Source organism: Alligator sinensis, unplaced genomic scaffold (genome assembly GCF_000455745.1).
Source record: "Alligator sinensis unplaced genomic scaffold, ASM45574v1 scaffold850_1, whole genome shotgun sequence".
Taxonomy (NCBI): domain Eukaryota; kingdom Metazoa; phylum Chordata; order Crocodylia; family Alligatoridae; genus Alligator; species Alligator sinensis.
The window spans coordinates 123868-144349 of record NW_005842742.1 but is presented as its reverse complement, the minus strand read 5'-3'; the positions used below and the strand labels follow the sequence as shown (position 1 = coordinate 144349).

The 20482-nt window shown below is 50.7% G+C and overlaps 1 protein-coding gene across 5 annotated transcripts in view; it reads left to right on the top strand.

Annotated features, from left to right (window-relative positions):
* Positions 1-15587: 15587 nt before the first annotated feature.
* The window catches only part of LOC102387300 (butyrophilin-like protein 1), a 9812-nt gene continuing 4917 nt past the window's right edge, over positions 15588-20482 (top strand). Inside the window, exons 1-3 of one of the 5 annotated variants that reach the window (XM_014525086.2) lie at positions 16136-16261; positions 16656-16705; positions 17808-17868. Coding sequence is in view for 1 of the 5 variants with exons in the window: in XM_006034468.3 (XP_006034530.1) it covers positions 16143-16261 (119 nt within the window). In the remaining 4 variants the exon portion in view is untranslated. Of the gene's footprint in view, positions 16262-16655; positions 16706-16781; positions 16805-17807; positions 17869-20482 lie in introns of those variants that run through there. The other 4 variants (XM_025216451.1, XM_025216450.1, XM_014525087.2 and 1 more) reach the window with 4 other exon arrangements.

Here is a 20482-nt window from a genome sequence, read left to right as displayed (position 1 = left end):
TATAAGCCCCCATTGCCCCCCTGCCCAGCCCTACAGGGGGCATTAGGGGCCCTCCCATGCCTGTGCCCAGCCCCATACTAGCAGTAGACATTGCCCTGGCTGTTCACCCCATAGACGCGGCTGTCGGGGCCCAGCTCCACCATCGTCAGCTCCCCGGGCACGTGCTGTCAGTAGGTCCCGGCACATGCGTCGGGCCAAGTGCTGTGGCAGAAATAGACAACGTGGGCGGCATTGACCCCCCCAACAGCCTCACCAGCTGCACCTGGTGTAGATGAGCTTCCCGTCCATGCTGGTCCAGGGCACTGTGGCCCCCCTGCCCGCATCTCAATGACCGTGGGGTGGGACAGGCACTGGATGTCATCCGACAACATGGGCCCCACCACGAATAGGTCCCTGCTGGTGTCCAGCTGCTCGGAGGAGCCTGGAGAGGGCGAGGGAAGAGAAGGAGGCAGAAGGTGGCTGGAGGGGGGTCAGGTTTCCCCTCCAGGGGGGCACTGGCTGGGGTAGGGGGGTGTCCCTTCCATGGGTCCCCAGTACAGGCCTGATTTGGGGGCAGTAGCTGGGGCCTGTTCCCCTCCAGCGGTCCCCGCTCTGGGGGCATTGGCCAGCTGTTCTGCGCCCCAAGTGGAGACCCCCATTGATTCCCACTGGGATCCTCCAGGGCATTTCCAAACCTGGGATAAGCCCCTTGAGAGATGGTGCTTATCCTGGGGGAGCTCAGAGACTTACCCCTGGTTCCTCAAGGGGCATCTCTATGGCAGGGGAGGATGGAGCTGGGGGAGCCGTCCTGTGGGAAGCCAGGACAAGGAGGTGACAAAACCCTCTCCCGAGTGCCTGGTGGGGTGTGTGTGTGTACTGGCCAGGGGGACTGCCTGTGCCAGCAGCCCAGACTCTGCGGCCGGCTGCATCAGGGAATGCAGATCAGGGGAGAGAAGTGTATTGCAGAGACGCCCGGAGGGAGTGACGGCCGGCAGCGTGTGATGACTGAAGCAAGCACAGAGGGACCCAAGCCAAGGAGGACCTGCCCACGCTCCAGTGAGGGGGGCAAAGTGGTGGCTATTCCTCTCAAGGCATCGCCCCAGGCTGCTAAGTGTGCAGAGAGCCATCGTATTCATCCTGGTGTATAAAAGTTATCGACTGGATGTGTACATAAGTATGAGTAAGCCTGTAAGTCTGTAGCTCAATTGGTTCAATGTTGGTACCTTAATATCTACCTGCAATTAGTACTCTCCTTTTAGGTCATGGGGATTCAAAGGAAAGGTTATATGTTGTAACTGTCATTACTGGGGTTGTGAGTGTGTATTTGTGTGTTCTCTTTGATAGCCTTTATGAGTTCAACCTGTTTGCTTATTTGAAATTGATATTGTATATAATTAAATCCTGTATCGAGTTAAGCCTGTTTGCAAGGCTCATCCTCTGCACAGGGAGACCCGCTTCTTGAGGAACCTGCCACAGCCACTAGAAAGGTTGGGCAAGGTCACTGGCTACCGGGCACCCCAAGATCCCACTGTTCAGTGGTGGCCACAGGCAGCACCGTGCACCTGGGTTACATATCTATCTATCTAGCTATCTATCTATCTGTCCCTCTCCACAACTCTCATCCCTCTGTCTGTCAGCCTATCTATATTGAAAACATAACATTAGGCAAAAAATGCACCTACACCAACACCTACACCTAGAAAAGTAAGTGTGCATTCATCTAAAGATATATCTGTTTTTGCTTTGATACGAAACCAAAGGATACAGCCTAGGTCCCAAGCTTAGTAGTAAAGCTTCTCACTTCTCTTTAACTGGAGGGAAAAAGTGTGTTGTGTTCAAAGCAGTGATGCCCCATACCGTCTGCACCCCCTCTTTTCAAAGCCCCCTCTGTTAGGAAAGGATGTGGGTGTAGGGGGCATGGATTTCACAAGACAAGGGAAGGCGAATACCAGAAGCATGGGGGGTCTTGAGCAGCTGTAGATTTAGCTTGCATCCCTGGATGGTGGCCAGGGCAGTGAGCCAACAGCGTCAGCTGTGACTGGAGAATGGATGGGTCTCTGGGCTTGGCTTGTGGGATTAGGCGGGGTTTCTCCAGAAGCCGGTTTCGAGAACATGTTGGCATCAGACCATCAGCTGCCTGCCAGTCAAGAGGTTCTCTGGAAGGATTAGGCTGCGAATAGTTAAGCCAGGAAGAGGATAACAAGGAAGGATATCAAACCCCCCTTGAAGGAAGGAGGCTTTTAAGAACAGATTAGACTTCCCTTCATCCTGTTTCATTCCTTGATGTCTCTCCCATAGCTTCCTGGGCACAAGTCAAGGGGCTGCTTTGGACCTGATTCTCTAAGTGGGGTGCTGTGAGATCCTTGAGGGGTGCCACAAAAGAGCATTGCCGTCTGGTGTGCAAATGCTGGCCTGTGGTTCACAAGATCAACGCACAGGCGGTTAGGAGGAACCGAGAGCGTCTGAAACCTCCTGCCTTGCTGTGGGTCTTTGCCCCAGAAGACTTGCTCGGCTCTTTTTCTGTGCTCAAGGGAAAAAAAGAGGAGAAACTCGCAGCACAAATCCTGCCCCTCCCAAAGTGAGTTAAAATGAGTGAAAACTTCCAAGTGAAAGGGAAGAGCTGGGATCTTTTGAGGGGGGGCTGGGGGGATCTTGCATCTGAAACGTGAGGACTGCTGCGATAGAACAGCAACCAGGCTGCTAGGTGCAAACATCTGGAGGGGAATGGAGATTGGCTCAGGGTCAAAGAAAAGGAAATCCTAGAGGGGTTGGGCTGGGAGGGACCTCCAGTGGTCACATGTAGTGCAACCCCCTGCCCTCAGGACCAGCCCTATCCAAACCATCCTATACAAATCCACAATCAGAGAATCATAGAGCAGTCAGGTTAGAAGGGACTTGCAGAGGTCACGGAGTCGTGGTTGTAGAGTCATGGTCATGGAAAAGTGGGGCTAGACGACACCACCAGAGGTCATGGAGTCACCGTCATGGAGGGCTGGAAGGGACCTGCAGAGATCATAGAGTCATGGTCACGGGGTCATGGAGGAGGCCTGGAAGGGACCTGCAGAGGTCACATCTAGTCCAACCTGAGACAGGATCGGCCCTGTCCAAACCATCCTGGACAAATCCATCTAACCTGTTCGTCAAACAACAGTCAACCTGGACATGACACCACGCATTGCACCTGACCCTGCCGCAGGGGTAGTTGGGGTATCACGGCTGCTACCATCCTGTTTCTATAAAAGATTGCTAATTGATGCTCAAGAGATCCCAGAAAGAGGCTGTGGCCTGGCTACAAAGGAAGGCAACCCCCACCCCAGTCTGTACCAATCTGACCAGGGAGGGAAATTCCTTCCTGACCCCAAATCTGGCATCAGTCTGAGCCTGAGCAGAGGGGCAAGGCCCACCAGCCAGGACCCTCTGACTTTGGTCCCAGTCCCCATCCCCAGCCTGGGCTGCAACCAATGTCAGTGCCTCTGGGGGAAGCTTCCCCCCCCCCCCCCCCCGACACATGGAGCAGAAATAGGGTGGGGGGCAACCAGCACAACCCAGAAACCTGGGAGATCCCCCTAGTAGATCCCAGGCATCACGACGCCTAGATCATCCCCCACCAGTAGCTGCCCAACTTCTCCTTGAACCCCTCCATCTGTGGAGGTCCCACCACTCCCCCAGGACTCTGACAGCCATGTTTTCTCCAATCTAAACCTACTTGGCTGCAGCTTTTCACTCCAGCCTGGGCTGTAGCAATACCCAGTGCTGGCGAGGAAGGAGAAATAAATCCCTGATGTCTGTAGCTACGGGATGCGGGGTGGGATTCCTTTCCAGCCCCAGCAAAGCCAGAAACCCCCTTAGTATAACACGGGCATCATCACACCTGGATCATCCCCCACCAGTGGCCTCCTTGATGGAGAGTCCACAGCTCCCCTGGGTATCTGCTCCACTGCCTCCCTGCTCTAACAGCGGGGACATTTTTCCTGATTTCCAATTTAAACCTACTTGGCTGTAACTTCAAGGCACTGGTCCATGTCCTGCCCTCTGCAGCCCGAGAGACAAGGCCCCCTTCTGTAGCAGAGAAGCCTGATTAGCAAAGTGGTGCTTTTGGCCCAAGATGTGTGAGCAGGTGGAGAGTTTCTGTTGGGCCTACCTGGTGTGTCAAAGTGTAAGCGTGAATAAACTGGCTCGGGCGCCCTTACAACCTATGCCTATGATAGGGGTTTGATTCTCACGTATTGCACTGGATGTGGTGGGGCCCCTCCCCAAAAGTTCAGTGGGGCATCAGTATCTGTTGGTGTCGTGGAAACACACACAGCATACTTTTGGGTCCGGTCAGCAGAAGCTTTTATTCAAAAGAAACTACAGCTGTAGGGGGGACCCCAAAGTGACATGGATTTCCCAAGCACTTGGAAGGGGTTCCCCCACAAGAGCAAAATCAGGAGGCTTATATACTTTTTAACAGTCGCTTACAACTCACGTGATCATATAGTGAAATTAGCTAGAAAAGCAGCTATAAACATTACTTCATTACTTCTTTGCTGTAATCAGGATGAGAACTATGGAGGAGACAAGGGAGAAATAACACTCCCTACCTGCACCTGGAAGTCAGAGTTGTACATACTTTTTGCTATCTTAAGGCCGCGGTGAGCGAAGCAGTTGCAGAGGAGTTACAAAGAACAAACACTTTCCCTTATCTGTTCTACTGTACAGAGCCAGCAATTCTCCACAAAGCGGTTATGTCATCTTATAACTCAAATGATCAAAGTTTAAGGCATTTATTTTTTCTGATTCCACATTGGTATCGTAAATTATGCAACCCGGTTCCCAGAGGCAGTCCCTATGTGAGCCGTCACTGTGCCCCAGGTGGCAGAAGAACTTCTCAAATGGATCATCCGAGTGGGGCTCCCCAAAGAAATCGTTACAGACCAAGGGTTTTATTTTTATGTCAGGGGTTCTGTGGAGCCTATGGAGGGTATTGCAAATGAAACAACTACGTACGACTGTATACCACCCCGAAACCAATGGGTTAGTTGAAAGGTTTAGTGGGACCTTGAAGAATGTGCTGCGTCGCTGTGTTCGGGCAGAGCCCCGTAAGGGGGACCTGATGATTCCACCCCTGTTGTTTGCGACACGGGAGGCTCCGCAGTCGTCCTTGGGGCGTGTCCCATTTGACCTGGTGTCTGGACATTGTCCGAGGGGATTGTTAGATCTGGTGAAAGAAGGTTGGGAAGAAATACTGCAGGAGGGTGTTAATCACATAGAGTATGTGAGAGAATTGAGACAGCGCTTGCAGAAGGCGGTGGAATTATCGCGAGAACACTTGAGGGTAGCGCAGAGCACTCAAAAGGCTACATATGATAAAAAGGCTTAGGAGAGGAGCATTTGAATAGGCCAGAAGGTCTTGGTGTTACTCCCAGATACGGAGACCACATTTCTAAGGTGTCGGCAAGGACCTTTTGAGGTGGTTCGGCAAGTTGGCCCTGTTGATTACGAGGTTTCTAAACTGGGGCATAGGAAAGAGAGACAAACATACCATGTTCATCTACTTAAAGAATGAAGGGACCAGGAGGGTCTGTTGATTGATCCTTCCCCACTGGATGAGGAGTTTGGTTGGGACTTAAGGGTGGACCCGAGACAGAATACAGAGGGCATAATGGTGCCGGTTGGGGTTGTGGCAGAAGGCCACCTCTGTTTCTCCCCAAAAACTCTGCTCTGTGACAACTTGGTTAGGATGGGCCCTACAGAGGGTACACACCTTACCCTATCTCTTTGGGTACCCTGAGCTGGATACATTCCTGAGGGAGGGGGGAAACCTGCTCCCTCTGATCTACGTGACTGGCATCACATACCTGGGTGAGGGGCTTGGGTTCCTTGGTCGGCTAGAGACTGCCAGTCTGCCCAGCAACCGGTGATGCATTTCAAATTGGTTGGCTGCCAGCCAATAGGTGCTGGCCTCCATTGGACCAGGTAAATGAGGTCACAAGGGCTATATAAGTTAAGGACTGCCCAGGAGGAGGAGGGGGCAGCAGCCATGAGGAAGACTCAGAGAGAGAGAGAGAAGAGCTGGACCATCTGAAACTTGCTCTCTCTCTCAAAACTCATGATCAAGGAACTGCCTGCCTCCAGGGGGAATCTCCACCTGCCTCTGGATGATCCTTGTGAGTAAGCTACTTGAGATCCAACTAGATATATAGCCTGTAGTAACTCAGATGCGTGATCAAAGGCTACCCAGCCATGCCAGCTTGCTCTATGGGATTTCTCTGACATTGCTTTACTCTGTACCCTATTGCAACCCTACCCCTTGTAACCAATACAGTTCTCCTTTGTACCTAATGTGGGAGACTTACTCGGAGTGGGTCTAGGTTATGCCTTGGGGTCCCCTTGGTTCAACTGACTAAGGGAGACCGCTACTTGTGCTTCCGACTGAGGGAAGCATCCCAAGTTCTTGAAGTGAGTCAAGTACCCTCGAGAGCTACTAGGCCTGTGTTTCCCAGGGGACACTGTGCCAGAAGCAAACCTGTCCCTGGGTGGTGGCAGCTCTACCCCCAGGCTAGTGGGTGTGCTCAAGGAACGGGGTTGGCCGGGCGTGAGGCACCCCCAGGGAGGCACTCAGAGGCTGGAAGGTGGTCGGGCGCAGTGAGGTGGGTGGTTCAGCACAGGAGCGCCCCCTACTGGCCCACCACAGGGGTCCAACTCAGTCCTCAGCAACCACACCAGTTGAGCAGTTTGGCAAATGAATCGCAAGATGTTTTTAATGAAATTCCAGGGCGCGCTAGAGGGATAACCCATCGGATAATAACCCCTGTAGGGCAGATTGTTAGAGAAAAATGGAGGAGGATCCCACATTATAGATATGAGGCCATTCGTACGGACATTACTAAAATGTTGGAACAGGGCATCATTCAGGAGTCCTGAAGTCGGTGGCGCAGCCCCACTGTGGTGGTGACTAAGCCCGATGGGTCGTTGCGGCTATGTGTGGACTTCAGGAAAGTAAATGCCATATCATGGTTCAATGCTTTTCCCATGCCTCAGGTTAGCGAGCTGTTGGAGAAAGTGGGACAAGCCAGGTTTATCTCAACCCTGGATTTAGCAAAAGGGGACTGGCAGGTGCTGCTGAGGAGGGAAGATAGGGCCAAAACTGTGTTTGGCACTCCGTGGGGCTTATATGAATTTAGGCGGATGCCTTTCGGGTTACACGGGGTGGCGGCTACCTTTCAAAGGTTAATCGCATGGGTGTTGGCTCCACATCAGCAATACGCTGCCACCTACATAGATGACACTATTATATATACCCAGGGTTGGGAGGAGCACTTAGAATCAGTCAAGGCAGTGCTACAAGAATTACGTCAAGCCACACTTACAGCCAACCCAAAAAATGTGTCCTGTGTAAGGCCAAGACAAAGTACTGAGGGTTTATGGTAGACCAGGGGTATATTCACCCATTAGCTGACAAGGTAGGAGCCCTGTGTCACTATATTTCACCCGAGAGCCACAGACAGCCGAGGGCGTTCTTAAGCCTGGCAGGGTATTATCGACAATTTATACCCCAACTCGCAGAGATAACAGCACCCTTAACTGATCTGCTGCAAGGGAAGAATAAGGGCCACCTTAAATGGGATACTGTGAGTAGGCAGGCATTTGAGAAGACAAGAAAGGCCCTCTGTCAGGACACAGTGTTGGAGACTCCGGCCTTTGAATCATATTTTATCCTACAGACAGATGCCTCTGATAGAGCATTAGGTGCTGTTCTTTCGCAAGAAATCAATGGAATCTCCTGGCCTGTAGCCTATGTCAGCAGGGAACTCGATCCACAGGAGAGAAGGTACGCAATGGTCGAACGTGACTGTTTGGCCATAAAATGCGGTGTTGACTACTTTTGGTATTATCTGCTAGGGCATGAGTTCACCCTAATAACCAATCATGCCCCGCTGAGGTGGCTTAAGAACAAACAGACGGACAGTGCGCGCATCACTCGATGGGCTCTGACGTTGCAGCCTTTTTCACTTTAATATTGTGTATAAGCCGGGAAAAACTAATACAGTTGCCAATTTTTTTTCAAGATGTCATGAAGAAGAGGAGTTGGTGGAGTGAAGCCACTCAGAGATGAAGTCGTCCCCGCCAGTTTCAAAAGAGGATCCGCCTAACGGCGAGTTAAAGGGGAAGGAATGTGAAAAGACCAGGAGTACATACCTGGAGAAGACCCCTCACCAGGGGACTTTGCCCAGCTGCAGCAGCATGGCCACACTCCGATGGGAGCTCCCAATCCACCCTGGCACGGCTTTATCAACTTGCCGGGTGAGGTGGATTGGTCTAATAAAGTGGCCAGGGGTTATTTCCAGCCCCAGGAGCGGACCGTAGAGGAGAGAGATGAGGCAGGCAAAGAGGGGAAAGGCCCATCTGCTGCCCAGAACTGAAGTCCCCGGGAGTGAGGCAAGAGACCCGCAGGGTCTTTAGAGCTCAGAGGAGCTCACACACACAAAGGAAAAGATGCTTCCGCGTTAATTGGCCACCGTGGGCGGTCAACTGAGCCCACGGGGCATCAATTACTGGAAGAGCAGGAGTAAAAAAAAAGACCAGCCCAACTGTGCTGACTGGCACCAGCTTTGGGAAAGGCGGCAGCCAGTGAATGTCAATGGCACGCAAGGGCCCACACCCATACGCAGTGATATCCTGACAGGGATAAAGCAAAGTGCCGTCTTTACTGATTAAGCGCTTAATACACACACTGTAAGGACAGAGAAGAGCCACAGGGGAATAAGAACAACTCACAAGAATTGCAAGCAAATGTTCCAGCCCTGAGGCTGCAAGAACTATGCAGGGCTCCTTCTTTACCCGGTGTTTCCAGAGGGGATGGGGAGTAAACCTGAACCCCAAGATAAAAGGAGGCCCGGAGCAGACAAAAGGGGAGCTCCCAGAACTGGAAGATGCTGACTCGGAGAGAGTCGCCAGAGAGAAAACCCTGAAGGAGCAACCCTCAGCGAAACTGCAGGGGGGCAATCAGGAGAGACAAGCATGGAAGAGGGTACTGTAAAGATCCTAATAGCAGGGCTGAGAAATCAAGGTACCATAAAGACTGGACTATAAGGGCAGTAGAAGTCCCAGTTTGCTTTCCTTTCTATTTTTCTTTGAAGTGGGAGTGGAGTCCTCCCAGAGATATCAGGATAGTGTGTTGCAACCATCCGAACCATAGGTCAGTAAATAAAAACCTGGTTAAATACACATCAGGTCCTTGTGATGCTCATGCCTGGTGAAGGACAACCATGCTCAGTGGGGCTATTGATCGGTCAGATCCAGAGATATACAAAGCATTTAGACTGCTCTGAGGCAGGCTGCATGGACTGCTGAATTAACACCTGGTGGAACAGGTGAGGGTGTAGGGGATGGTGGAGCCCTCACTACACTGAGGCAGACCTCAAGACTGACGATGTCAAAAGCCACATGTCCAGGCATTTCTTTTGTCCCATAACAAGTCGTGGCAGGAAACATCGTGGGCATGTGGGAGATTCCATCAAGACCTCATGGTGGGCTTTGGCTAGCTGGCCAAATTGATAAAAGGGTCTTAGTGTAGAAAGCAGAGTGAGAGGAAAAAAGAAGAGGAAAACCGCTCAGGCAAGGTGATGAGCGCTAGAGACTGACCAACTACAGAGTAATAGAGGCAAGCATCTGTCCCAAATAGGGGGCTGGACTTTGGGGAGAGCCCTCCATAGGACACACACACACACACACACACACACACACACCCTTGCATTCGTTCCCTGATTTCTATTCTGCTCTGGTATACATTAACAGTCTTATTGGTGCTCAGGTTAACTTAGTGGCCAGCTAAGTTGATCACAAGTAGATGCTGGGCTCCTGCTGATCCCTCTCATTAGATGAACTGATGCTTCAGAATGATATGCAGAACAAGACCCAAAATTGATATGTCTCGCCCCATCTTTTATAGCGTTGTAAATTCACCCAGTCCTCTGGGTTTTTGCTGAGTTATCACGATGTTCTTCCTTGAAGGTTGATTGCCGTTGTTCTCTCACTGTTCTGGGGCATATTCTTCTCATTTGGTCTTTTATCTGTCTGCATTCTTCAGCCAGTTGCCAGCTGACGTTTTCCTTTTCCACAAACACACTCTCACCCATACAGCATACAAAAGAGTAAAATGTTGAGCGTTTATATCAAGCTACAAAACAATACAAAATGGAGTTTCTTAAGGCAATACAAAACTCAAGAAAATCCATAAAATTAAAAGCAACAGGCAAAAAGTCTATTTGTATAGCATCCCCTTCCTTGATCCTTCAAAACATTTTATTTTGAATGGATCACTCGATCATTTTTGCAAAGCTATATATTGTAAAGCAATTAAGGCATGTGATTTTAATTTAAAATATATTTGTTTCATTCAACAATACACACAACACATTATAATCAGCATTATTTTAGTTAATATAGAAGAGATGATAATAGGATATAACATAACTGTGCGGGCCCTCTCCCGATCCCGCCTGGATCGCCATGTGTGAGCTCTCTCCCGATCCCATCTGGGTCGCCATGTGCGAGCCGGGGTGAGCCGGGGGCCCGTCTTTTGTGCACACAGACTGTGGCCGGCAGCCCGGGCACACGGGGCTGGAGAAAACCGCGGTGCGGTATAGTATGCTCGAGCTAGAATCAGTCACGGAGGCGTCATGGTTGATTGAAAAGATTATTTACTTACACCCAAGGTGGTCGTGGTGTAGGCTGGTCAGCTTTCCAGGCTCAGCTCCGCTTGAGTTCTCAGTGGAGGACTCTAATAAACTCGGTTCCTTGACCCCGGAGTGAATCAGGCTCCGCGGGTTCAAGAATTCGTTCCCACGGAGCAGCTGTATCTCAGTGAGTGTTACTCGGTTCCCAGGTCCCCCGGAGCTGTTAAGACTCCGTGGGTTTGACAATGGGGTCCTTAGGACAGGGATACGTCTGGGCTGCGATCGGCGACGGGGAGAGGCTAGAGGTTAGTTGCCTCGGAGTCGTTAAGGCTCCGAGGGTACGGTAAATAGTTGTTGAAGCTCCGTGGGTTCGACAAATTAAACCTCTGTTGCCCTCTTAAGGAAAAAGCTGGGTTCGTATGGATCAGCAGCGCTTAGGTGCCTACATTAAGATTGGCCAATAATGTGGCTCGAATCTTAATACAAATGGCAGGAACTCCTTTGCATCGTGCATCACTATAATGCAAAAGAAATGCACCATGCAAAGAAAGCTACAGAACTGGAGGGAAAAGCTCCTGCATGCGGGTCCTCTGTTGCAACAGAACACTCCACCGTGCAAAAGAGCTGCAATTTTGGCGGGAACATGATTTAGCGATGCCGAAGCGCACTCAAACAAAAAAACCACAACTTTGGGTTGTGACAATAACATTTAGGACCGCCGTCCATCCTGGTGACTATCCCTTGAAAATATCATAACAATGGTGTACCATCATTTGTTTAGCTTCTTCAGATACTTTCTGAATTTCTGAACCTTGGTGTAAAATAACTATAGTGTGCAGTTGATTTTGTTCTCATGTTATAGTAGTAAGATGGCTAATTTGTGAATTCTTTTGTAACTGATAATTTAAGGTAGTGCAATTGATTCCTAAAGAGAAATGGAAATCAAGCAAATTATTCCCATTTCCAGGGATGATTTCCTTTGCTTTGCGAATTGGGAAATAATAGGTCAGTTTAGGGGTTTGTACCAGTCACATTACACATACATTGTTGTACTGGTGGCTCAGAAACATTCCTCCCTTGCCAAACAACTCCTCCTTCTAACCCAATTATACACACACAACTTTCTCTATTATAATACACCTTAGTGGTTTCATTGTTTAGTTTATCCCAATAGCAAGTAGCAGATTTGTGCTTTGTGGTAGGCAGGATTTTTGCTTGTTCTAGGGTAAGCTGATACACCATACCCTTTAAGACTTCCATCTCCTTTTTATATATAGCCTGTTCAGCCACCTTTCTCAACAATTTACTTTCTCTTATTCTCCCTTCTCGGTATGCCTCTTGTAAAGGCTCCAGCTGACTTTCAGTTCCCAGAGCTGTAGCCTTCCATCTCTCCCAATCCTCCTTAACCGGCTGTAACTCCTTTTGCAATGCGATGTTCTCTTGTTTCTCTTTCCTAACTTTATCACATGCGTCCTGGCATCCTTCCCACAAAAACCAAAAGACCACAGTCTGTTTTTCTTTTGAAGTCTGTGGCTTGTAAATTGCTAGGTACCGCTCTCGTTTATCCTCTCAATCTGACAAGGAACTAACATTTGTCACTGCCTGTTCTGTCCAGGGATTGTGACCAAGTCCCTGTAAAACCTTTTTCATGGCAGACACCTCCTGCACATAAGGTAAAGTTACTGTAAACACTTTCTTCCCAGGTTTCTGTTTCTTAGATTCCTTCTTTCTTCTGAATAAAAACATTTCTAAATCTCCTAATTGGCAAAAATCTCATTTCTCCCATAAGCTCAGGGAATTTTACAACCCTGAGGATGAACAACAGAGGAACAATAAACACAGAGCTTCCTATATATCCCCCTTCCACAATTCTCCACCACTTAAATGTTACACAAATAGCCAATTGCTCAAATTACAAGCAAGACCTTATAAGGGGGGATAAGGCAAAGTGCCACGTTTATTAAGTGCTTAACACACACATGCACACGCACACGCACATACACACACACGCAGCATTTTCATTCCCCGATTTCTGTTCTGCGCTGGTATACATTACCAGTCTTATTGGTGTTCGAGCTAACATAGTGGCCAGCTAAGTTGATTACAAGTAAAAGCTGGGCTCCTGCTGGTTCCTCTCGTCAGATGAGCCAATGCTTCAGGATGACATGCAGAACAAGACCTAGAATTGATATGTCTCACCCCATCTTTTATAGCGTTGTAAATTCACCCGGTCCTCTGGGTTTTTGCTGAGTTATCACTGAGTTCTTCCTTGAAGGTTGATTGCTGTTGTTTTCTCACTGTTCTGGGGTGGATTCTTCTCGTTTGGTCTTTTATCTGTCTGCATCACTTAAATGTTACACAAATTGCCAATTGCTTTAATCATGAGGGAGACCTTATAAGGGGGGATAAGGCAAAGTGCTGCGTTTACTGATTAAGTGCTTAATACACACACACACACACACACACACACACACACACTACATTTATTCCCTGATTTCTGTTCTGCACTGGTATATGTTACCTGGCTTCTACTTGTGATCAACTTAGCTAGCCACTAAGTTTACTTGAGCACCAGTAAGACTGGTAACGTATAGCAGAGGGGATTTCCTTGGAATCCGGCAGCTCCAGCCTCTTGGCTATAAAACCCTGACGCAACCACAGGCGCCCCCGGCCTGTCCTTGGTGACTTGCAAGATGCTGCCCATTCTCACTGCCCTGTATGGGCTGCTGGGGGCTGCCTCTGGTGAGCGGTGATTAAGGCACCCCCCCACAAGGGGTCACAGACCCCATGGAGGACTGGGCAGGGTGGGCGGCTTAGGGTCAGGTTAGAGGGGATCCCTTTGTGTGGGATCCTGGGTGGGCCCTGGGGGCTCTCTCAGGTGCCCTTGGCCTATGCCCCCAGGCTTGGGGCAAAGTGAGGGGCAAGGTAGGGCAGCAGCAGCAGCAGATAGTGCCCTGGGCCCTCACGCCACCCCCTTCCCTACCAGCAGGGATGGCATAACCAAGCATGTCGTGGTAGGCACCTCCTGGACCATGCTCATCAGAACTGGGACCCTGATCAAGCATGTGACCCATGACCTGGGGCAGCTGTGGTTCATCACAACCTCCAACACAGTTCTTAAGTGCCAGCTCTGACCCCGCCCTCCCTCCCCCTGCTCCTCCTCAACTCCTCCCACCCTCTCTTTACGCTCCCACCCCCAGTTTGCACCTAACACAAATAAACCCCCCAACATGGTGCCCCATTTGTGTCCTCGTCCTCTTCTCCTGTTGGTGGGATCTTGGCCCTGGGGCATTGGGGCAGAGATCCCAGGTCCCACATGCTGCCTCCCACAGTACAGCACCCCCTAGTGTCCCCCCCACGGCATAGGAACATGGGGGTGGGAGGCAGAGCCCCCAGCAGTATTGCACTGTAGTGTCTGATGCCCCCTAGTGGCCCCTGTTGCCCACTGCAGCCCCAGCTGGGCAGATGCTGCTCTAATGCTCCCTGGGGGTCCCTGTTGATCCCCCCACCCCGCGCTCAGCTCCACAGTGCCCCCTGGGGCCTGGCCATAGCCCTCAGCCCTGCCTCCAGCAGCACTGTGCCCCCCTAATGCCCACCCTTGACCACTGGAAGAGTAGTTAAGCCCTGGAGCATGCTATGATGGAGAAATTCCCCTCACTTGAAGCTCCAGAGAAGAGGTCAAATGTGTTGGAGGTGGCCTAGTTCACCCCAGTCCCTGCCCAGGGCAGGGAGGAAAGGACATGGTGATCCATCCAGAGGTCATAAGGTCATAGGGGAATTAGGCTTGAAGGGACCTTCAGAGGTCGCGTAGTCATCAAATCCTAGAGAAGTGGGGCTGGCAGGGACATCCAGAGGTCATCTAGTCCAACCCCTGTCTGTGGCAAGACCATCTCTATCTAAATCATCCCAGACACGTCCCTCTAAGCTCTTCATCAGCCCTCATGCCACACCACACATCACACCTAAACCTGCCACAGGGAAGGCAGTCAGGATGTTGGCTGTTACACAGGTGGTTAAGATATACTCAATAGATCCCAGGCAGAGGCATTGCCTCCATGACAGAGGAAGGCAGCCCTCCCCGCCAGTCCGTCACAATCTGGGGTAGAATTCTTCCCTTACCTCCAATGTGGCATTGGTCTGAGCCTGAGTGGAGGGGCAAGACCTTTTAGCCAGGACCCTCTGGGATTGATCTCCATCCTTGACGGTTCTTAAGATCCAGTTAGATAAAGCTTTGGTTTGATTGATGTAGCTGCGGCTGGTCCTGCTTTGAGCAGGGGGTTGGACTAGATGCGACTTCCTGAGGTCCCTTCCAACCCCCATTTTCTATGATCCTATGATCTCAGCAGGAGCATTGGCACATCTCAGTCACATCCCCCAACTCGGCCGCAGCCAACACTCAGTGCTGCTGAGAAAGGCTTAAAAAACCCCTCTTTAATTTTCCCTAAGCCTGAGGAAGGACACACTTACCCAAAAGCTTGAAGAAAAAGGGTTTTTTTGTGATTTCTTAGTTGGTCTAATAAAGGCATCATCCCCGAACCAAGCGTTCTAGAGTTTTGCATTTCTTTTTGTCTCAGACCAACACAGCTACCAAATACATCCCTAAAAAACCCACACATTTGATGCATGTGGCAGGAATGGAAGTGAGGGATGTCTGTTTCTGGCCTCTTTTCTTTTGGTTTTGGGTGATATGGTGTTTTCCTGGTTCTTGGCAGCCTGATGCGACAGGTGGCATTGTAAAGAGGAACCAGAACATGAAATAACTACCACAAAGCAGCTGTGAGGGAAAGAACAGGGACCGAATCCCCGCCCTCCTTCTGGCATATCACATGCTGCAGACTTGCCTGGTAGGTCAAGGGGAATTTTCAAGGTTTCTAAGGCTGATTTCTTAGCTGATGCTTCTGCCTGCTGTTCTGGGGCTCTGCCTTCATGCCTGCTTTCCTGTTCAGGAAGGAGTGAAAGCGAAATGTCTGATATCTTCCGACGGATAGGCATCAACTCCATCACCTTTCTACCCGCTTCCCGTGGAAAGACTTGCATCTCCTGCAGGCAGATCTGTGGCTCAGAGATTGGACTCCTGAGTCACCTCCATCAATGAGCCATGGTAGAGATCATTCTCTAAATCAGGGACTTCCACCACTGCTGCTGACAGCAAGAGCTTTGCATATGAGGGGAACCTGGACAGAAACCTCCCCCATTACATGGTTCTCCCCAGAAAGTCTGACAGAGACTGGGGAGGCTTTGAAGGAAGAATGGGAACTGGAAGAGTCACTGTTGCTCAGACGGGATGATTTCCCTCAGCGAAGGATACAAAGCACACAGCTGAACTAAAAACGTGGCTTCTCACAGCAAAACAAGCCGACGCTTGGCATCTCACCTGATCTGTTGCTAACTGGGCTGGAGGACTCAAGTGGGGAATTCCTACTGCCCACGCTGGGAGTCATGTGATACTGATTCCCGCTGTCAGAGGAGTCTGATGATGTGGAACAATAACATCTTGTGACTATGGGGAAAGCTAAGGTCGGGTTTCTATCTCCTGCAGTAAAGCAGAAGGGAACTGTCTCCATCGCCAACGGTATGGATGGACCACCAGTCTGGAGAAGCTGGCTGGTGGGGAGTGAGAGGTAAAGGACTATCTTGCTTCAGCCTTTCTATTGGTGGCATTAAGGGAACCAAGAGGATGGGAATGGCGTTGCTTCTCCAGCAACGGGGCCAGTTGGACAGTTGGTGGTGCAAAACATCTGATAAGGCCATTGAGGAGCGGGAGGAACAAGGTGCGCACCCTAAGATAAGAGGGTGGGAGGGGTGCGGAGAGCAGACTGGAGGGTGTGGAGCATCTCCCGGGCTTTGCTGGTTGCCCTGTGGGGCGGGGAAGGAATTATTCCCCGCCCCACATGTATTGAGGGGCTGGGGGCGTTCACCCTCCTCATCAGTGTCACGTGTTGGCTACAGCCCAGGCTACAGCCCAGCCCAGGACCTGGAGGATCCTGGTTATAAGAGTCTCGCCTTTTCACTCAGGAACGATACTGCATTGGAGGTCGGGAAGGACTTTTGGTCTGGTCTAGGAGGTGGGTTTGCCTTCCTCTGTAGCAGGGAGCACGCCCTCCACCTGGGATCTCTCGAGGGTATATTAACAACCTGTGCAGCGACGGAAGAACCTGTGGCAGGTGCGGGTGAGATGTGCGGTGTTGTGTCAGGGCTGGCGGTAGCTGGAGGAAGAGGTTAGATGACAGATACGTATGCGGATAGTTTGGATAGGGCTGCTCCTGCTTCAGACAGAGGGTTGGATTAGATGTGACCTCTGGGTGTGCTTGTACACATTATTAGCTTTTTCTAGCTAATGATATTCTCTGGGTTTATTTCACTCTCGCAATGTACCATGATAGCTGATGTTACTATTTTGCACGTAACACGTTGAACACTCATCATTGGTTAATGGAGGTCTCTTCCAGCCCCACTTCTCTGTGACTCTGGCCTCGGGCAGTGAGCTGGACTATTCGTGACCTCCAGAGGTCCCTTTCCACCGGCCGTGCCTGTGATTCATGAAAGACTCCCCTTTGGGAAGAGCTCGTCCTTCTTAGAAGAAACCAGTTGCCTGATGAGACCTGATCCCTATCTCACCCCTGCCTCCCCCATGTCAGGAAGCTCAAGAATACTTCTCGAGGCTGTTAACTGATGCACCAAACAGGAACTGAACCGTTGGCATTATAAAGGCAAATTTAACTGTAAAATGATCTGAGGCGTAGATGATGGGTGGAAAAGAGGAGGCCCAGAGAGGGGAAGAAATGCTAACGGCAGACAAAAGAACAGGTCTCCAGGGCATGCTAGCCCGTAGCAGATGGGGAATGGGGCCTCAGCATGGTTGTTTTCCCCGTCTGGGGTGCCAGCTCTGATCTGAACCCAGGACAGGCGGGAATTGGTTGGAGAGAAACAAGGACAAAGGGGTTTTTCTCTTCCGAGCTTGCAAGCTCTGAGCGGAGCATGCGTTTCAGTTGACTCTGGAGATTAAAAATCAAATGTCATTTGCTCCTATTCAGCTTCTAGGGTGACTCACTGGAAAGCACTCACTGGGAGGGGGCTGGAGCGTCTTTTTGATGCTCACCGCCATGCAAATTACAAGACATGGCAAATGACAGAAATGACAAGACATCTTTCTCCTCTCTCCCAAAGATCAACACTGGTTTTTGGACTCAGGCTAGTAGGAGGCTCCAGACCCCTTTGGCTTTGCTGGGTGAGTGACCCGGGGTAGCAGCATTTATGGCTGTGGGACTGATGGGGAGGAGTGGGAAGTGGGGCGGGGAGAGAGTCTGCCCAGGATGGGGTGAGAAGGCCTTGTCTCCCCCTCCTCTCATCTCCCCGATGGTCTTGTGAGGCAGGTACAGGCTGGATGGTAATGCAGGGGGATTGGATTTATGGAAGGGCACTGATGGGCACGAGGAGGTTGAGGTTCGGTCAGCTTGGGAGGTTCCTTGTTGTGAGGAGAGGGTGACTGACTGCAGGGTTCAAATTATGGGCGAACTCGGGGTGGGGGGGAGTGGCTGAGCCCCCCCATAAGAGACGAGGGCGCCCCTGTAAGATTTGAAAATCATAACTTGGGGGGGTCTCTGATTTTATTAGGGCATTGTGATGGGCAGCCCAATTTTTTTGGCAGACCCCGCTGCCCTCAAGAGTCAAAGTGTAATTCGAAACCTAGGTGATGGGATTACCTCCTGGTGGAGAAGGGGCTGGGGGGTTGGTTATCTGACTTGGACCGGCAACAACGAGAGATCTTTAACTGTTTAAAATCTATGTAAAAACCCTATTTCCCCACCATCTCAATTCTCAGGAGTTTTTATCTGCTAAGTCTTTACTGGAACAACATGAGGGTTTCCCACCAGCATTTTGGTGAAAACTAAAACGTACTTAAAAAAGATATGTGCCATCATATTAGTACTGTATGAAACCTAGCGAGGCTGCGAGATATGAATAAACCCCTAGGAACATTTGCTGTCTGTGAGCAAAACAGCAATGGATCCCAGACAGCAAGTGTCCAAAAGAGCAGGGAAGTCCTGGGGGTGATAAGTCAACTCTGATTTTAAATGTGAGAGAGGAGGTTGAAAGAAACCATATATTTCTGTCCTTGCATCTCCCTCTGCTCACTAATAAGCACGAAGGCTACAATTGGTTCTTTCCTGGCTAGGATTTCTATCCTGTGTTAGGGATATGAGTGGAAAAAAAGCCCTCTAGGCCATTAAATTCAGGTCTCTGTGCATGTATCTACACATTTGTTAATGCACCTTAAATACTGAGCATTTAGTTTAGTACTTCCTTAATAAAGCACTAAATACCTAAAGTTACTGAGCGGTAGTGCCAGTGCATGGTTATTTAATGATATTTACTGCGCATTAGCCTAATAACACTGTGCAGTAGGCTATTCGCTCAGTTTTTGCCATGACACATTCAGACACATAGGGCGTGCGTCCCCTGAGATCAGCTGTGCACCCCCTGGAAGTGGCAGTCGGCTGCTGGGGGACCCCCCCTTCTGGTCGGTGATCAGCCGCTGGGGGACCCTCTCCCTGATCAGTGATTGGCAGCAGGGGACCCCCTCTCCCCATTGGTGATCTGGTGCCGCCCCAGACTCAGGAGGAACCAGTCGCCCATGCCATGACACACTACTGCGCAGTAGGGCTGCGCGAAATTTCACTGGCAGTTTCTTTTCGATGTTGTTTCAACTTGTTTCGAGCTCGAAACAACGAAATTAAAATGAAACAAAGAGCTCCGAAACAGCCTCGAAATGAAATGAGGCAAGTCAAAACGTTTCAAAATTTTCCGAAGGTTTCAAGTCTTGAAGCTCAAGCTGGGCTTGTCTGCAGGGAGACAGAAATTAAAGTAAGGAGAGAGAGGGGGAAGGGCCGGGACTGTCACCCATCCCTGAGGTCCCTTCCAATCCCAGTGCTCTGGGGGAGGGATGGAAAAACTGCATAAACGGCAGCACTGTTTGACCTGCCCTGCTTTCTGCCTTGGAGTCAGTTAATGAGCTGTATGCTCCAGTTTTGCCTGTCAGCAGCTAGGGGTGCAGGACCCCCGAGCCCAGACCCCCTGCACCGATCTCCTTGACAGCTGGCAGGCTTCGTGGCTTCAGCAGGGGCCACCATCCCTGCAGCTGTCACCCTGCTGCGCCTTAACATGCAGTGTCACCCATGTCACAAGCTTTGCTTGTCTGCAGCTTGAGGTGCAGTTGCCCCAAGGCCCTGCACCGATCTCCTTGAAACTTGGCAGACTTTGTGGCCTCAGCAGAAGCTACCACCCCTGCAGTTCTCACCCCACTGTGCCTTAACACATACGTGTGACATGAGTTTTGCTTTCAAGACTTTGTGGTGCAGTTTCCCTGAAACCCCTGCGCAGTGTTATCAGGTCAATGCACAGTCAGTGTCTCGTGCAGATGTGCCCTGTGTTTACAGGCGGCCTATGTGCTCCCCCGAGATCGCCACCACTTCAAACCCTCACCCACAACAGAGTTGCTGGGAACAGTAAATCCCTGTTCTAAAGATGATGGAGATGGGGGATTTTCTGCGGCAGGATGAAGAGCAATGGCCTCAATCAGCAGCAGGGGAAACCGGAGGTTGGAGATGCGGAGGACCTTCCTATGAGGGTGGGAATGGACTAGAGAGGGGGTGGGAGGATGTCTGTGCTCCACAGATCTTCAAGAACAGGGTGGTTTAGTCAGGATTGATCTGATCCTGCCTTGAGTGTGTGCGGGCCGGCTCCTGGTCCCGTCCTCGCCGGGCGCGAGCCGGGCCCGTCTGTGTGCGCGCGGGCTGTGGCCGGCAGCCTGGGCACGTGGGGGCGGAGCAAAGCCGCGGGGC